At 38.7% G+C, this 17,007-nt stretch overlaps 1 protein-coding gene across 4 annotated transcripts in view; it reads right to left on the reverse strand.

Annotated features, from left to right (window-relative positions):
• The window catches only part of SPAG9 (sperm associated antigen 9), a 131,693-nt gene that overhangs the window by 72,378 nt on the left and 42,308 nt on the right, over positions 1-17,007 (reverse strand). For 2 of the 4 annotated variants that reach the window (XM_053893178.1, XM_053893179.1), the window contains exons 3-4: positions 7,882-7,952; positions 491-585 (exon numbers count right to left, since the gene is read on the reverse strand). In XM_053893178.1, the coding sequence (XP_053749153.1) occupies positions 491-585; positions 7,882-7,952 (166 nt within the window). The remainder of the gene's footprint in view (positions 1-490; positions 586-7,881; positions 7,953-17,007) is intronic. The other 2 variants (XM_053893180.1, XM_053893181.1) reach the window with 1 other exon arrangement.

Raw genomic sequence — 17,007 nt, forward strand, 5'->3', positions numbered from 1 at the left:
TAGAGCGACAGCCAGCCTATTAACTATTTTCCTCTCCGCTCAGAGTCCTGGCTTAGCTCATTGGCTACAGTGCTTGGGAGATCTACATAATTTATTCACACTCCTCCATCAAACACCAGTCTAACCCTTTCAAACACGCCTCTGTACACAAAAAGGACTTTAAACCAGTTATACAGGAGAAATGAAAATCTTTCAGCACTCCCATGAATCAGAAAAACTTAAACCTAGTATAATCTCCATTAAGTATTACAAAACAATCAAAATACCTCGGTATGCATATGCTGCTTATATGGTATGGCTCACGATTTACCTTTTCAACAGTGAGGGCTGTTTCTATTTTTCTATGCTATTCTCTCCTATAGCATTCCAACCATAGTAGAGAGCTTTTTGAATCAGCCTAACTATTGTTCCAGGATTAAAGAACAGAGAGAAACAGAAACAAACAGATTATTTCGATTTTTCTCAAGGCAAAATGTTTAACAAAGCTTACCTAATTCTACTATGAGCTGTGGACTCTAGTTGATCACTCCCTGAGAGCTGATGAAGTTTTGTTCTTTCTAAGTGTTCCATATAATTATGGATCATCTATTTTGAAGAAAGAAAAAAAATATGCAAAATTTTAAGGCTAATATCTGGAATGAAAACAACAAGGGAAACATTTTTGTAGAAACTTATTTACCAGACTACCCACAGTTCTATGTAAAAGATTATTAAGTATGAAAAAAATTTTAATGGCAAAGGAATATGCAAATGCTTACATTTAGGGATGCTGCTATCCAAAGAAGTAGCCATCATGTTGCTTAGCATAGCAAAAACCTTTTTTTAATATGTGATGTTACCAAAAGATATAATTTTGACATAAATACCACAAGTTAGGATACAGACATTGTGGAGCCAGTGATAAGAGATCACTGATTAAAAATAATAGAGGGCATCTGAGAAATCCATGCACTAAACCGGGAAACAAAAAAGAAATTAATGTGAAACTTGAGAAGAAACTGTACCCTTCCTTATGTGGTGATCTTTTCCCATTTTACAAAGAACTCAGAGTATTATCACTTTCAATTTAATTTAATTAAGTAATTTAATTTAATTTAACTTAATACCAGGATGTTTATTTCTTGTGTTTACAGACTTCATTGAAAGGATGCTAAAATATTTTCTCTTTTGTTTGATTGTTAATTTATTGGTATCACTGTTTGATGTAATCATCTATAATAATAGCAAGGTAAATGAAAAATCACAGCATTTTGATTTTAAATCTTGGATAAGGAGCCATAAGATAGACAACTGAATATGTTCAAGAGTATCAAGTATATAAACTGCCAAGAAATCCAGTATTTCTATTTAATTGTTGGTCATCTATAGTTTCACTTTTAAGAAACCTAAATCTGGGGTGCCTGAGTGGCTCATTGGTTAAGCAACCAACTCTTGATTTCAGCTCAGGTCATGATCTCACAGTTCCTGAGATCAGGTCCCGTTTTGGGCTCCATACTGCCAGCGTGGAGCCTGCTTGAGATTCTCTCTCCCTCTCTGCCCATGCACAGTCTCCCTCTCTCTCTCTCTCAAAAATAAATACACTTTGAAAAAATTTTTAAAAAGAATCCTAAATCTGGCATTGTAACATGTAAAATGCAATTTTAATCATAAACTCAAAAGGCCTTTGCTAGATACTAATGTGCTATAAGAAAAAATGAATTTAAAGGAAAAAAAAAGATATGTTAGCAATCTAAAGGAATGTAAATTTGAAAAGTAAACAAGAAAAGGTTACTGTCTTTCTGAGGACTATCCCTTGAATTCTTAAAATTTGAATGTTCTTTGAATGCTTGAAAGCATGGAACAGCTTTGTAAGCTTCTAAACTTTAGCTGTTATGATCATGGATTTCATCTCAACTATAACAAAATATGCACTGTAGCACATTAAAAGGATAACTATTGAAAGAAATGAGATTTTGAACAAATTTATAAAATTTCTGTTTAGATTTTTTTTAATGTTTATTTTGGAGAGAAAGAGAAAAAATGGGGGAGGGACAGAGAGAGAGAGAGAGAGAGAGAGAGAGAGAGAGAGAGAGAGACAGAATCTGAGAAGGCTCCAGGCTCTGAGCTGTCAGCACTGAGCCCAACACAGGGCTCAAACTCAAAAACGGCAAGATCATGACCTGAGCAAAGTTGGATGTTCACCCAACTGAGCCACCCAGATGCCCCAAATCTACAAAATTTTTAAAAAGCACGTTTTATGGGGAAATTTTTACTTGGCATGCATGTACAAAAATTAAGAAATATGTAAATCAGCTTGAAAGTGTTATTTACTTCAAATAAACAAAAGGCCGAACTGATGCATGAATTAAGCAAGTAATCTGTCAAGTCAAACATTATAAAAGAATTAATCAGGGATTAATTGGGTGGCTTAGTCACTAGAGCATCCGACTCTTGATTTTGGCTGAAGTCCTGATCTTGTGGTTCGCGGGATCAAATAAGAAAAAAAACTGAGGAAATTAATCAGCTGCTTCCCAATTAAGACTAGTCTAAACAAGAATTATTTCGGGCAAAGAAAAATTAATGTAGAATTACAGGGATATGGTATATGGAAGCTTTTTTTTTTTTAAGTAGACATTAGGTTCCATCCAGAGCCCAAAGCAGGGCTAGAACTCATAACCCTGAGATTAAGACCTGAGCGAGATCAAGAGTAGGACACTAAACTGAGCTACTCAAACGCTCCTGAAAGCAATTTTTGAAGTTTTAAATTTAAACACACTTTCCATTTTTTAACATTTTATTTTTTAGAGAGAGAGCACAAGTCAGGGAGCAGCAGAGGGGGAGAGAGAGAGAATCCCAAGCATGACCTGAGCTGAAATCAGTAGTCAGACATTCAAATGACTGAGCCATCCAGGCACCCCCTTTTCTATTTTAAATGTACAGATTTTTCTCTTTAACCTCATTTAAGGAACATACTTGCAGAAATACAGTTTATGATTCTGTGTCAGCACATCAGAAATAATGAACTGTTTTCTTTTTGTATCACAATGAACTTTAAGGAAAAAAAATGAAACTAATATAACAAAGTGATGACTGGGCCAAATACGTAACAACTTAAATTTTCAAAAGATTTTAGAAAACCTAAGTTGAATTCTTATAAACCAGAGAGTAATCATATGCAACTGATTAACTCAGATGAAAGAATCTGTTTCCCTAAGCATTCAGATGATGAAAATAGACACCTCCCCTAGACTGCCTTTAGAGTAATCTATTTATTCAATATAGAAAAATAAAAATTATAAATGCAAAGACAGAATCCATTCTACCCCCGCCCTCAAACAGTCCATTCTATGGATTGACTCTTATCTTAAATGATTAAATTTAAATAGTTTTTCATTTATACCATGTTGAATTATTTGTTTATACATAATGTTGAATTCTAAACCTTCTTCAAAAGACTGACCCCTTCTTCAAATGATATATCCCAGATATATTAGGTATTCTGTATAAAGTACAGAATAATAACAAAATGGCAGCTAACATTTATTGAGCACAACTCAGTCAGTGCATTTACAGCTACTGTTTCATTTAATCCTCACAACATTACAGTTTTATAAACTCCAACTTATGGTTAAAATAACTTGCCCAACCAATTTGACCACCTAGTTAATGATCAACTGTGTTCTAACAGCCATTAGCTAGTTGGCTTTAGGGCCAAAACTCAGGTCCCTCTGACACAGTGGACTTAAGAAGTTAAGCATTACAGGACTGGTTTTGTATTTGCCCTTTTAGTCAATTTCCTAGGCAGGCGGTAAGCTCATTGTTCTTTCTTCCTCACACCCACAAGAAAACCCCACACCCTAAAGCATTTCCTGACATCTGAAATAAAATATGCACTATATTCTGTAAATGCACCAAAAAAGTAGAAAAAATAAACTGCACATAAAAAATCTTGATTCTAATTACAGGGCTTCACAATATAGCTCTGTTTAAAAAAAAAAAAAAAAAAAAAAGTGAGTGGGAGGGTAGGATCAGTGCCGCCAGACAGAAGAGAGAGGTAAGAAAGTAAAAGAAGACATGCTTTAGATAATCTACTATTGGGTCCACTGGCCCTATCCCTCCTGATCTCATTAGCTGTAATTCTCCATTTTCTCAGGTAAGCACAGTAATTCACACATATTCAGAAGTCGATTCAGCAACAAACAATAGGGAGTCATGAAGAAGGATCCCAAGCACACTGTCTGGAAAACCCTAAATCCCCACCACATAGAGACATCACTACCGAGGTTGACTGTCATCTTGATCTTGGCTAAAACTGAAAAGTAAGGCAGTAAGCGAGGTTTTGGAGACAAGTGGCATGTATTCCTCTAATCGTGTTGTCGTGAATCTCTCCATATGCAGCCCAAGAATCATAGATCTATACCTGCAAAGCCACTATTCTTAAAGTTGTTGCAATGCCATAAGGAAGGCAAAGAGGCACAGAAAAATTTCTAGTGTTTTTAACATTTATATGTTCCGTACCTAAAAGTGTTATTGAAAATTCAGGCAGCGGCACCTGGATGTCTAAGTCGGTTAAACTTCTGACTTTGGCTCAGGTCATGATCTCATGGTTTGTGAGTTCGAGCCCCACATCGGGCTCTGTCCTGACAGCTTGGAGCCTAAAGTCAGCTTTGGATTCTGTGTCCCCTTCGCTCGCAGCCCCTCCCCTGCTCACGCTCTGTCTCTCTCTCTCAAAAATAGGTAAATGTTAAAAAAAATTTTTTTTAATAAAAAAATAAAAGAAAATTCAGTCAACAGGGGCGCCTGGGTGACTATGGTTTCGGCTCAGGTCATGATCTCGCCATTTCTTGGGTTTGAGCCCCACAGTGGGCTCCATGCTGACAGCATGGATTTTCTCTCTCTCTCTCTCTCTCTCCCTTTCTCTCTGCCCCCCCCCCAACTCTGTCTCTCTCAAAATAAATAAATAAACCTAAAAAAAAATAGAAAGAAAGAAAGAAAGAAAGAAAGAAAGAAAGAAAGAAAGAAAGAAAGAAAAAAAGATTGATTCAGGCAACAGAATATGAAGACGTAGGTTCAAATCCAGTCACATACTAGCATGGAATTTGGAACAAATCACTTCATATTCCCTTTCTAAACTTCAATCTGTAAAGTGGGGTGGATGATGGGAGTTTGGCCACAGGATGAAATAAGAATGCATTTAAACACTCCCTGATGTAACACCAGAGTTCAAGTTTTGGGTAACTAATATAAGAGTATGTACACATGTGTCCCAAGTGCCTCACAATTACTTAATGTTTTTATTTCCTCCACTGCCCTCTTGAAGGCAATATCTTCTTTTAAGTATATTCAGTAATTGGTACAAAATTTTTGATTTGTTTAGACAGAGCAGTTATTCACGTTATAAAAAGAACCATAGGAGATTTCTCTTAGGCAGAAAACAAGGTATTTGATAAAAGTGCTATTTATTTTTTTTAAAGTTTATTTGAGAGAGAAAGAGAGAGAGAGAAGAGGAGGGGCAGAGAAAGAGAGAGAGAGAATCCCAAGCAGGATTGCGCTGTCAGCACAGAGCCTGACGTGGGGCTCAATCTCACAAACCCTGAGATCATCACCTAAGCCAAAATCAAGAGTCAGACTTTTAATCAACTGAGCCACCCAGGCACCCCAAAAGTGCCTTAAATTTAAACAATTCTTTTATGTGAGCATAAAAAGGTTACCTTAGTTGCAAGTGATAATAAAAAAATAAGGTTAAATCCTTCAAACTTCCTTTCCCCAAAGGTCTCCAGAATTTACCTTCAGGATATCTAGTTCATTAGCATAGATAGCTATTTTTAATTGCTAAATTAATAATGGCATTTCTAGTACAGATGTGCAAACACAGGAAAATGTGGTCTAAGGCAGACAGACCCATATTTCAAAGCAGCTACATCTGTGTTACATAAGCCTTCCTGAGGGCAGAGCAAAATAAGAGGAGCCCATCAGGGCAGAGGAAAAGAAGTTGCTTATGATTGAGGGAGGGGACCCCGTGGGGAAAGCTGTGTACTACATGTGAAACCTGTCTTAGACACTGGACTGGCCCAACTCTAACTTGGTATTTAAGATCTTCCTGAGATCTCTTTTTCTTCCTAGAGTGTCATTCTCTGAAGGAATAGAGAAATAGGAAACTTATTACATCTTTTCATTAGAAGTTAAGATGTCAGACTTTTTTCTGTAGGAACATATCTTCACTTTTATTAAATAAATGAGAAAAATATGAAATTTCACTTCACAGTAATTTTTTTAAATCATATATTCATTTTATACATACTTCAATTTAACAATCCTCAATTATTACACAGGTTAGAACGTCGACGAGAAAACAAAATGATTCTTCATTATTCATCACTATCGATTATCTGTGGCAATAAACATATTCCCCCAAACATATTTCTATTTTTTAAAGTTTATTTATTTTATGAGAGAGAGAGAGGGAGACAGCGCACATGTGTGCTGGAGAGGGGCAGAGAGAGAATCCTAAGCAGGCTCCATGCTGTCAGCACAGAACCCGACATGGGTCCAGTTCCACGAACCCCAAGATCATTACCCGAGATGAAATCAAGAGTCAGCTGCTTCACTGCCTGAGCCAGCCAGGCACCCCAGACATATTTCTAATTACAGCACTGATGAGCACTGGGGGTTGTTCAGGCACTGGTCTGGTGTAAAAAGAACCAACAACAAGATTACCCATCAACTGGTTTTGAGTAGTCTTAGTATCCACCAAATGTCATCTTATTAAATGTGGGTATTTTTCACACTGAAAAGGCTGCTGCTTAAGCTATTCCTGTCTTCTCAGGGCTCCACGGTTCCAGCCCTCTGGGTCCAGCCCTCTGTGGCCAATCTTTTCCCTCCATCACTGAGTGTCAATTCTTCATGTGTGGCTACAAAAACTAAAATCGTAATAATCAAACCTCATATGTCAGAAATTCCATCCCCTCCTCAAGAAAGTATTAAGCACATTATTCCAAAGCAAATGAAACTGGACGCAGTGGGGTTTTATCTTCCTTAAAAGCAACAATATAGGTTCCCACCACGGGCAGGCTAAGAGATCACAAACTAGTGAAAGAAAAATGGAAGCTGAAAATTGGAACCATCTGCATCTTGGGAGAGATTTGGATGAGAAAGGGGAAAAAAAGAGGAGTTACTTTTTTCATATAACCAACAATGCTTGAGTCTATGAAAAGCCTATTTTATTGAGTCTTGTGAACCCCAGACTGACCATGAAACACAAAAATCATTTCCATGTTAAGGAGACTGTAACAACAACAACATATGAAAGGCTGACAGAGAATCATAAAAAGGTTAAAAAAAATGCTCGGGTACATTTTCTTATTTGCGTTGGAGAGATTATGTGCTAAAGTTATTAATTTAAAATAATGAAATTTCATGCAGAAAACCTGTTTTAGAGTCATTCTGATTTAATACACCATTTGTGTTCATGTTATTTGTTATGAGCTTAGTGCAAATAAGTCCTTTATACTGGATTATAAATACAGAAACTCTTACCAATAATTTACCAATCCATCATATCCCAACCGGTAACAAATTAATTCTGTCATATTAGCATCATGTAGACTTTTTATTATGCACATATTAGCCAGCCAAAGAAACAACTATTGGAACTGTCAACAATTGCATTATTCTGTGGCACACTAATTCACATGAAAAGTTAATTCCAGATTAAAAAAAAAAAACAAAAAACAATAAAAGTCAACATTTGGTAATGAGGTAAATACTACAGGAAATTTAATGTTTTCTGGACATAATCCGCCCAAAATTATACCAGCTCACTTTCAAAGAAAAATCAAGACATAACTTCTAAGGTTAATGGCTTTATTTAATTATTAGCATGATAAGAACCCAGAAACCCACCTCAGTGTGTCTCTGATGTAATGCATTATATTCCTTCTTCAGTTCTGCTTCTCTTTCTTCAAGTCTGCTAACTGAAATTAAGATACATATATTTAATCAGAACAAAATATAAGAAATTTACTTGAAAATCCCATCTCTAAAACCTGGAATAGATTATCCCTAAGTCTTAGCAACTTTAGGACTCATTGCTTCTCAAAATCAAGCTCATTTCACCATCCTTGATAAATAAAACTTTCAGGTACGGGGGATAAACTGGCTTTAAAAAAAAAAAAAAAGCCCCTATGGGGCGCCTGGGGGGCTCAGACTGTTAAGCATCTAACTTCGGCTCAGGTTATGATCTCATGGGTTCGTGGGTTCAAGCCCCAAGTCAGGCTCTGTGCTCAGACCCTGGAGCCTGCTTCGGATTCCGTGTCACCCTCTCTCTCTTCCCACCCCCCCCCCCCCCGCTCTCACTCTGTCTCTCTCTCTCTCTCAACAATAAATAAATGTTAAAAAAATTTTTTTTTAATTTAAACATCAAATTGCTTCTCCTAATATACAGATGTTTATAAAGTCATCCCACTTACATAAGTTTTCAACATGATACAGAATCCTCTTTCAAAAGTACTTTACAAATCCCCTCATAGAAGTTTTAACTTCTGTGGTCCCAAATCATTGATTTCTAACATTATTCAAGCTCTTTTCCACTACTGAGCAGTATGCGAAATCATCATTGTTTACAAGTACTTTTTCTGCTTCAGGTCGTAATTTCAGGGACTCATCTTCTTTTATTTAGCTCCCCCTGCTGGAGTTTGTGCGTGGCACTGATTTGGGGCAGTGCTCACAGAGTACATCTTTACAATACTTTTTTTTTTTTTTTTTTTTTTAAAGTTTTAGATCCTGAGATATAGAATATAAGGACAGGATTTCATAGGAAATAATGGTATCAGCCAGGATTGATTCCGAGAGAACGTGGAGTTCAAGCAGGACCACAAAGAAATTAAATTCCAGTATTCAGGACAGATGGTGATGAGAATGTACGGGCACCGTTACCACAGAGAAGGGGACACAAAACCACGATGGTGGCGAGGCAGAGGGGAGACTGGCCAGCCCAGAGCAGCCCGTACTAGCTAAGGGGCAGTGAGGGACAATCTGATGGGGAAAAATAAAGCTGGTGCCACAGGAGCTTGTCAAGATACTCATTGAAGTCTGTTTAAAAGACAGATTAACTGGAAATGTTCTGGTGTGAGGGAGGGTCAGCAAGCTGCAGACACGCAAGGCCGCTCGGAAGCCGCGGCCTGTGACCGAGGCAGATGGCTGTCTGAGTAACCACTACGAAGCAGAACAGTGCACGCACGAAATGTCTTCCTACACCGAATGTTCACACGGCGCACCCCGAACAGTGCCTAACTTGTGCTGCCAGGACCCTCATCTCTGGTCTGTGCGTTTTTACTTGCCACCTTTGTTTGAATATCTTGAAAATGTCTTTAATTAGAGAAACTGTAGGCCTGTGGCTGAAAGCAATGAGAAGCAAACTTGTAATGCAGAGGTATTGTGATAACACAGTAGATACCGAAACCATAATAATTTTTAGTGCTGCTTCTGTGATTTTCATTTACACACAGGAAATCCAAGCAAATTATAGATATTTAGTTACAATTTCAAAAATGTAAAATGTAAATGTAAATGTAAAAATGTAAAAAATGTAAAAAAATGTAAAAAATGTCAATGTTTTCTACTATTTTTGGTCAATTAAATTGATCTAAAACCTTAAACCTGAGACTACTGGGTGAACCTTAATCTTTTTTTTTTTTTTTAAGTTTTTATTTATTGTGAGAGAGAAAGTGAGACAGCCCATGTGGGGGAGGGGCAAAGAGAGAGGGAGAGAGAAAATCCCAAGCAGGGTCCTCACTGTCAGTGCAGAGCCCGATGCGGCACTCGAACCCACGAACTGTAAGATCATGACCTGAGCTGAAATCGAGAGTCAGACAACTGACCGACTGAGCCACCCAGGCAACCCAAACCTTATCTATTTTTAAGTGTTCATCTGCGTTTATCAAGATCTTCTTGGTATCGTGCAACACAACTAAAATTGGAGGTTGGGTCTGAAGTAAAATTTCAACTATCATCCATAAACTTCTAGTTTAAATTTGTGCCCAACAGTACAGCCTCATTATTTTCATCAGCTCACTCGACATGAATTCATAAAACAGATTGACATCAGCATCACCGCCACTACTAATAGAAGCTAACATTTTATAGTGCTTATTACGGACCATGCACTGTCCTATGTGCTTTCTATACACAAATTTATTTGAGCCTGACATGAACCTTCTGATGAAATATTAATACTACGTTCATTTTGGAGATGAGAAAACTGAAGCAAACAGAGGTTAAACAACTTGTCCGAAGTCATACACAGTTAGTAAATGGCAAAACTATAAGATTCCTAATGGAGGAGTCTGGGTCCAGAATCTGTTTTTAATTACCATGCTATGTTGCCTCTCAAGAAATACTCCTTTTAATCTGTTCATATATCGGAGACTACTTTAAAATTTCACTTGGGGGAAAATTGTATAGCCACTTCTCCTTTGGCTTCAAACAAAAACACCCTCCATTCTTATGGAAAGAACCTAGCCACAGACACTATGGCTGAAAGGTATCAAACCGCCAAGAAAAATACGGCTCTAACTTTATTAATCATCAGGGAAGTGCACATTAAAACCAACATGTAACACAGTTGTTGCATGCCCATCAGAACAGCTAAAATGAGAAACACGATACACCGACTTCTGGTAAGAATAAGGAGCAAGATGGGACTCTCATATACTGCTGTGGGAATAAAAACCGGTAGACCCAATCTGAACACTGTTTGGCAAGATTTGATAGAGTTGTCTATTTGCCAACCCCGTGACAAAACAAGTTCATTGCCAGGAAATGCATAAGGCATTTTTTAAAAAAATTTTTTAATGTTTATTTTTGAGAGAGAGAGAGAATGCAGGTGAGGGGCAGAAAGAGAGGGAGACAGAGGATCCAAAGTGGGTTCTGTGCTGACAGCAGACAGCCTGATGCAGGGCTCGAACCCAAAAACCATGAAATCACGACCTGACCCTAGGTTGGACGCTCAACTGACTGAGCCACCCAGGCACCCCCAACCTAAAGGCATTTAAAACAATGCTCGAAGCAGCATTATTTGTAATAATCCAAACCTGGAAACAACCCGAATGTCCATCAACAGCAGAATGGATAAACATTCCTGTACTGGAATACTATTCAACCCTGAGAATGAAGAACTTATTTGCACACATCATGGACGAATATCACACACAGGAGACTGAGGGAAAGAAGGAGAAGCCAAAGAATACAAAGTTCAAAGAAACACAGCTAATCTGAAATTAATCTGAAGTGTCAGAAGTCAGGGTAGTGGTTACCTTTGGGGAGGAGTTAGTGACCTGATTAATTTACTGTGTGTACAATCCCACCCTACCCTAGTCCAAATACAATGTACACCTACTCACATAGGTATTTTCTTTGACTTCAATACTCATTATTCTTTATGTTATCCAACAACTTCTGTGAGTTCAACATCTAGCAGAGGATTTAAACAGACTATTCAGAACCATTACAAACAAATTGTGCCAATTTTCCATTAAAATGTATAAGGAGAGGTGCCTGGGTTGCTCAGTCAGTTAAGCATCCAATTGCAGCTCAGGTCATGACCTCACCATTTGTGAGTTCAAGCCCCACACTGGGCTCCGTGCTGAGAGCTTGGAGCTTGGAGCCTGCTTTGGATTCCGTGTCTCCCTCTCTCTCTGCCCGTCCCCCACTCATGCTCTGTCTCTGTCTCTGTCTCTGTCTCTCTCTCAAAAATAAACAAACATTAAAAAAAATTTTTTTTAATAAATAAAATGTACAGGGATATAAGGAATGCCTGGGTGGCTCAGTTAGTTAAGCGTCAAACTCTTGGTTTCGCTCAGGTCATGATTTCACAGTTCCTGAGTTTAAGCCCCGCAACAGGCTCTGCGTTGACAGTGCAGATTCTCTCTCTCTCTCTCTCTCTCTCTCTCCCTCTCTCTGCTTCTCCCCCACTCTCACTCTCTCTCCCTTTCTCAAAATAAATAAATAAACTAAAAAAAAAAAAAAAAAGTATAGGGAGATGAGCAAAATGTTACCAGAATGGAGAATTATAAAAAGAAAGAAAGAAAAAAGATGGGCATCATGGGAAAATATATTGGAATCACCCACTTGAAGGTCATATTGGTGATATCTAATAAAATAAGGGATGTATATATCCTTTGACTCAGCACTACTACTCTTACTTACCCCTACAGAAGCACAGCAAAGCCCAAAGATGTGAAAATGGATGTTCCATGCAATACATTTTATAACAACTCCCAAATTGGAACCAAATTTGTCATTAGCTGGTTGGTGATGTGATTTATAATAATCATACGATGGACATGACGTGGTGGCTTTGCTACTTCCTAGCTATGTTACCTTGAGTATATCAATCTCTCTGGGCCTTAGTGTCCTTACTTATACTCGACAAATAATGATAGTACATTAGAGCTGGTATCAGGAATAGCACCTGGCACACATGTGTTTTTCAAATTCAGCAAAGGTACTGTTAAAAGGAATGCGCTGTATATACATGTGCTGACATGGGGTGGCGCCTAGAACTGAACGGAAGGGTGTTGAATGTACATTGCTATATCTTAAAATAAAAAATAAAGGTGGAATCCTCATCCAATAGGATTGGTATCCTTATAAAAGCTCTTTTTCTCCATACATGCAAAGAGAAAAGACCATATGAAGACACAGAGAGAAGGCAGCTATCTGCAAGCCAAGGAGAGAGACCTCAGAAGAGAGCAAACCTGCCAACACTTTGATCTTGGACTTCCGGCCTCCAGAACAGTGAGAAAATAAATTTCTAGGGTATTTTGTTGCGGCAGCCCTAGCAGAGCAATATAGGAAATGAAGCATCAACGTCACCTTGGAAAGAAGCTTGAAGTTTGTAGAAGTGATGTGGACAGAGCTGGGCTTAAAGCTTACAGAAACAGGTCCTCGCTGGTTTGATGGCAATTTGGTTATCAATGTTGGTTTGGCTTTGTTGCAGTGTATTACTACTTAACAAGACCGTGTGAAAGGAGATATAAAACCCCAGTATACCATGATTGGCAGAGATTTCCTACATTTACCTTAATGAACATGACTATTGTTGAAACTGGCTTAGCTTCATCTATAAATATTCCTTAGAAGTCCTATTAATCATTTTGCTCTCCCTTAAACATTTTGGATTATCCCTATCTATACTTCCTTAAGCCTCCGCCCATAGTTTTCTAGCCCATTCGGGTTTCTGCTTAATTGATTTCCATTTGACATCACATTCTTACTTTTGCCTCAAAAATAACATGTGATTATCAACCCATTTTCTAACCACCTCTTTCAAAATATACTTACTAATCTCATAGAAATTGTCCATTTCTATTTTTCTTAGCATACATCATACAAAAAAAGGCATTTAGGGGCATCTGGGTGGCTCAGTCGGTTGGGTGTCCAACTTCGGCTCAGGTCGTGATCTCACAGTTCGTGAGTTCAAGCCCCACGTTGGACTGTGCTGACAGCTCAGATCTGACAGCTCAGAGCCTGGAGCCTGCTTCGGATCCTGTGTCTCCCTCTCTCTGCCTCTCCCCTGCTCGCTCGCTCTCTCTCTCTCTCTCTCTAAAAAATAAATGTCAAAAAATTAAAGAAAAAAAAGGCATTTAGCACATGCAAACTACATTTGGTGACACATGACTTGCCCCTTACCCTGTTTGTTATTTTTATTAATCAACTTTCTTTTTTTTTTTCAACTTTATTATTGTTTTTTTAATGTTTACTTATTTATTTTAGAGAGGAGAGGGGCGGAGAGAGAGGGAGAGAATCCCAAGCAGGCTCTGCACTGTCAGCACAGAGCCCAACATAGGGCTTGAACCCACAAACCTCAAGACCATGACCTAAGCTAAAATCAAGACTCAGACACTTAACCAAGTAAGCCACCCAGGTGCCCCTCAACTTTATTTTTTATAGCAGTTTTAAGTTCACAGCAAAATTGAGTGGGAAGTACATAGCGCCCATATACCCACCTCCCCCGCCTGCCACAACCTCCTCCACTATTCACATCCTGCACAAGAGTGGTATGTTCGTTACAGTCAATGAACCTACACTGACACATCATTATCACCCAAAGTCCATATATAATGTACATTAGGATTTACTCTTTGTGTGGAATATTCTACAGATTTGGACAAATATATATGACATGTAACCACCACTATAGTTTCATAAAAATAGTTTAACTGCCTTAAAATTCCTGTGCTCCACCTATTCATCCCTCTCCTTTAACCTTAGCAGCAACTGATCTTTTTTACTGTCTCCATAGTTTTACCTTTTCCAGAATCTCCACAGAGCTGGAATCACACGGTATGTAGCCTTTTCACATTGGCTTCTTTTATTCTGTAATACGCATTTGGGGTTCCTCGGTATCTTTTCAGGGCTTGATCTCTCATTTCCCTATTTTTTAAATTTATTTTATTATTTCTTAATTTTATATTTATCTTGAGACAGAGAGAGAGAGAGAGAGCAAGAGCAGGCAGGAGAGGGACAGAGAGGGGCGCCTGGGTGTCTCAGTCGGTTAAGTGTCTGCCTTCAGCTCAGGTCATAATCTCACGTTCATGGGTTCAAGCCCCACATTGGGCTCTCTGCTATCAACACAGAGCCTGCTTCAGATCTTCTGTCCCCCTCTCTCTCAGCCCCTGCCCCACTCACACTCTCTCTCTCTCTCTTAAAAATAAATTAATTAATTTAAAAAAGAAAGAAGAAGAAGGAGGAGGAGGAGGAGGAGGGAGAGGAGGAGGAGGAGGAGGAGGAGGAGGAGGAGGAGGAGGAGGACGACGACGACACAGAAATCCCAAGCAGGCTCTGCACTATCAGCAAGGAGCTCGACATGAGGCTTGAACCCACGAACCGCGAGATCATGACTTGAGCCGAAACCAAGAGTCAGATGCTTAACCAACTGAGCCACCCAGGCGCCCCTCCACCTTGAGTTTTAAAATAAAAACAGGCAAATTATCTCATGGTTAGAATGTCTGCATAAGATAGATTTAAACCTGTAGAAATGATAATCAGCGTCTCTAGCCTAATTATCATCCACTTTCACCCTCCTCTCTACTCCAGTGTAAGAATAAATTATAGTCTATTCATCTCAGTCTATTTACTTGAGGTTCTTAAGTGATTTGTTTCTGTATCCCATTATGATTAAGCAGAAAACTTAAATTTGTTACTTTATATCATTATATCCAGAATGTATCATTGACAGCTAATTATATATATCAAAACAAAACACCAAAATACATTACCTATTAAGTAGTAGCCACACCATTACAAAGATGGTTCATACGTTAAGTTATCCACTTTCTCATGCATGAACTCAGAACTAAACAAGCCAGGATATCGGAATCCCAAGGGATATCTTCCCAAAGGGGTTGTTCATTATCCTCAACTCTGCAAAACTACATAGGCTTTCAGATGGCCAAGTTAGAGTTTGGTTTTTTTTCTGGTTCTGAGACTAGCGGATACACAGGCAATTAAAAGGCAGGGGGAAAGGGGAGGGGTCCACAAAGGTAGGTCCCCATAATGGAATATCATTCAGCCCTGAGACAGAATGAAGTACTACTGATACACGCTCCAACACGGATGAGCCTTCTGCCAGGGGAAAGAAGCCAGTTACAAAAGACCACATTCTGTATGATTCCGCCTACATGAGATGTCCAGAATAGGCAAATCCATAGAAACAGAAAACAGATTAGTGGCTGCCAGGGGCTGGGGGAGGAAGGGCACGAGGAGCAGGTACCATAGGTATGGGTTTCTACGTGGAATGGCGAAAGTGATGTAGAATTAAGGTGCTTGTGGTGGCTGTACAACCTTGTGAATATACTAAAAACCCCTGATTTGTACACTCTTAAAAAGGTGGATTGAACAGTATGTGAATTATATATATATATTTTTTTTTTTTTTATTTTAAGCAGGCTCCACACCCAGCATGGGGCTTGAACTCAAGACCCTGAGATTAACAGTTGCAAGCTCCACCAGTTGAGCCAGCCAGGCACCTTGCGAATTATATATTTTTTTAAAGTGACAAGATGTCATTCAAAACCTATTCCTAACACAAGCAGCAGAAAATGACATAATTGAGTAGTAACCTATTTTTTAAAGGAAAAGACAGGAAGTCAAATGATAAGAGAACAAAAGAAAATCTCAACACTTAGTAAATGTTTGTTGAGTAAATGAAAATGCAGCGAAGAATTTTAAAGTGATAATAAAAATTAAGCCAGAATAACACTGAAGTTATTTAAAACTCAGATTTCAGGGGCTCAGTTGGTTCAGTGTCTGACTTCGGCTCAGGTCGTGATCTCGCAGAGCCCCACGCCAGGCTCTGTGCTGACAGCCCAGAACTTGGAGCCTGCTTCAGATTCTGTGTTTCCCTCTCTCTGTCCCGCCCCTGCTTGTGTCTTGTGTCTTCTCTCTCTCTCTCTCTCTCTCTCTCTCTCTCTCTCAGAAACAATAAATTAATTTTTTAAAAATCAGATTATATAAGAGCACAAATTATAAATACTATATTTTCATTAAAATTTGCCATCTCTCCTTCCTCAGATAAATCACAAGTAGAAAGAACAGGCAGATTATCGCTAAGCTGTAGGTACATTCACTCTCTTGCCTCAACACTTGAGCAAAGTCATGCGCCACCTACTAAAGCTGTTAAGCTGAGGCAAAGACTGGCCAGATACTAATCAATTTCCTCTTTCTCTTAGACACCCTGCTTGATGGCATGCCCCCGCCTCTACAGTTAGCTCCTGACTGAGTTACAGCCACTGAAGTAGATGCAAATGCTGTTGTGCGCCACTCCTGAGGCCTGGTCCAAAAGAAACCTTCCATACACAACTGTCCATTCCCTTTCCCCTCTCCTCTACCTTACTGCAAGCGAGTATGATGAACTTGGGAGCCAGAAGTTGGAAAGAGCCTGCATCTCTACTGGAAACATCTGTTTAAAACTTCACATGAACAAGAAATAACATAACATTGGAGTCATTACATATGTATTTTGTGGCT

Source organism: Panthera pardus, unplaced genomic scaffold, assembly GCF_024362965.1.
Source record: "Panthera pardus isolate Hobbes unplaced genomic scaffold, ASM2436296v1 HiC_scaffold_3, whole genome shotgun sequence".
In the NCBI taxonomy this organism is placed as follows: domain Eukaryota; kingdom Metazoa; phylum Chordata; class Mammalia; order Carnivora; family Felidae; genus Panthera; species Panthera pardus.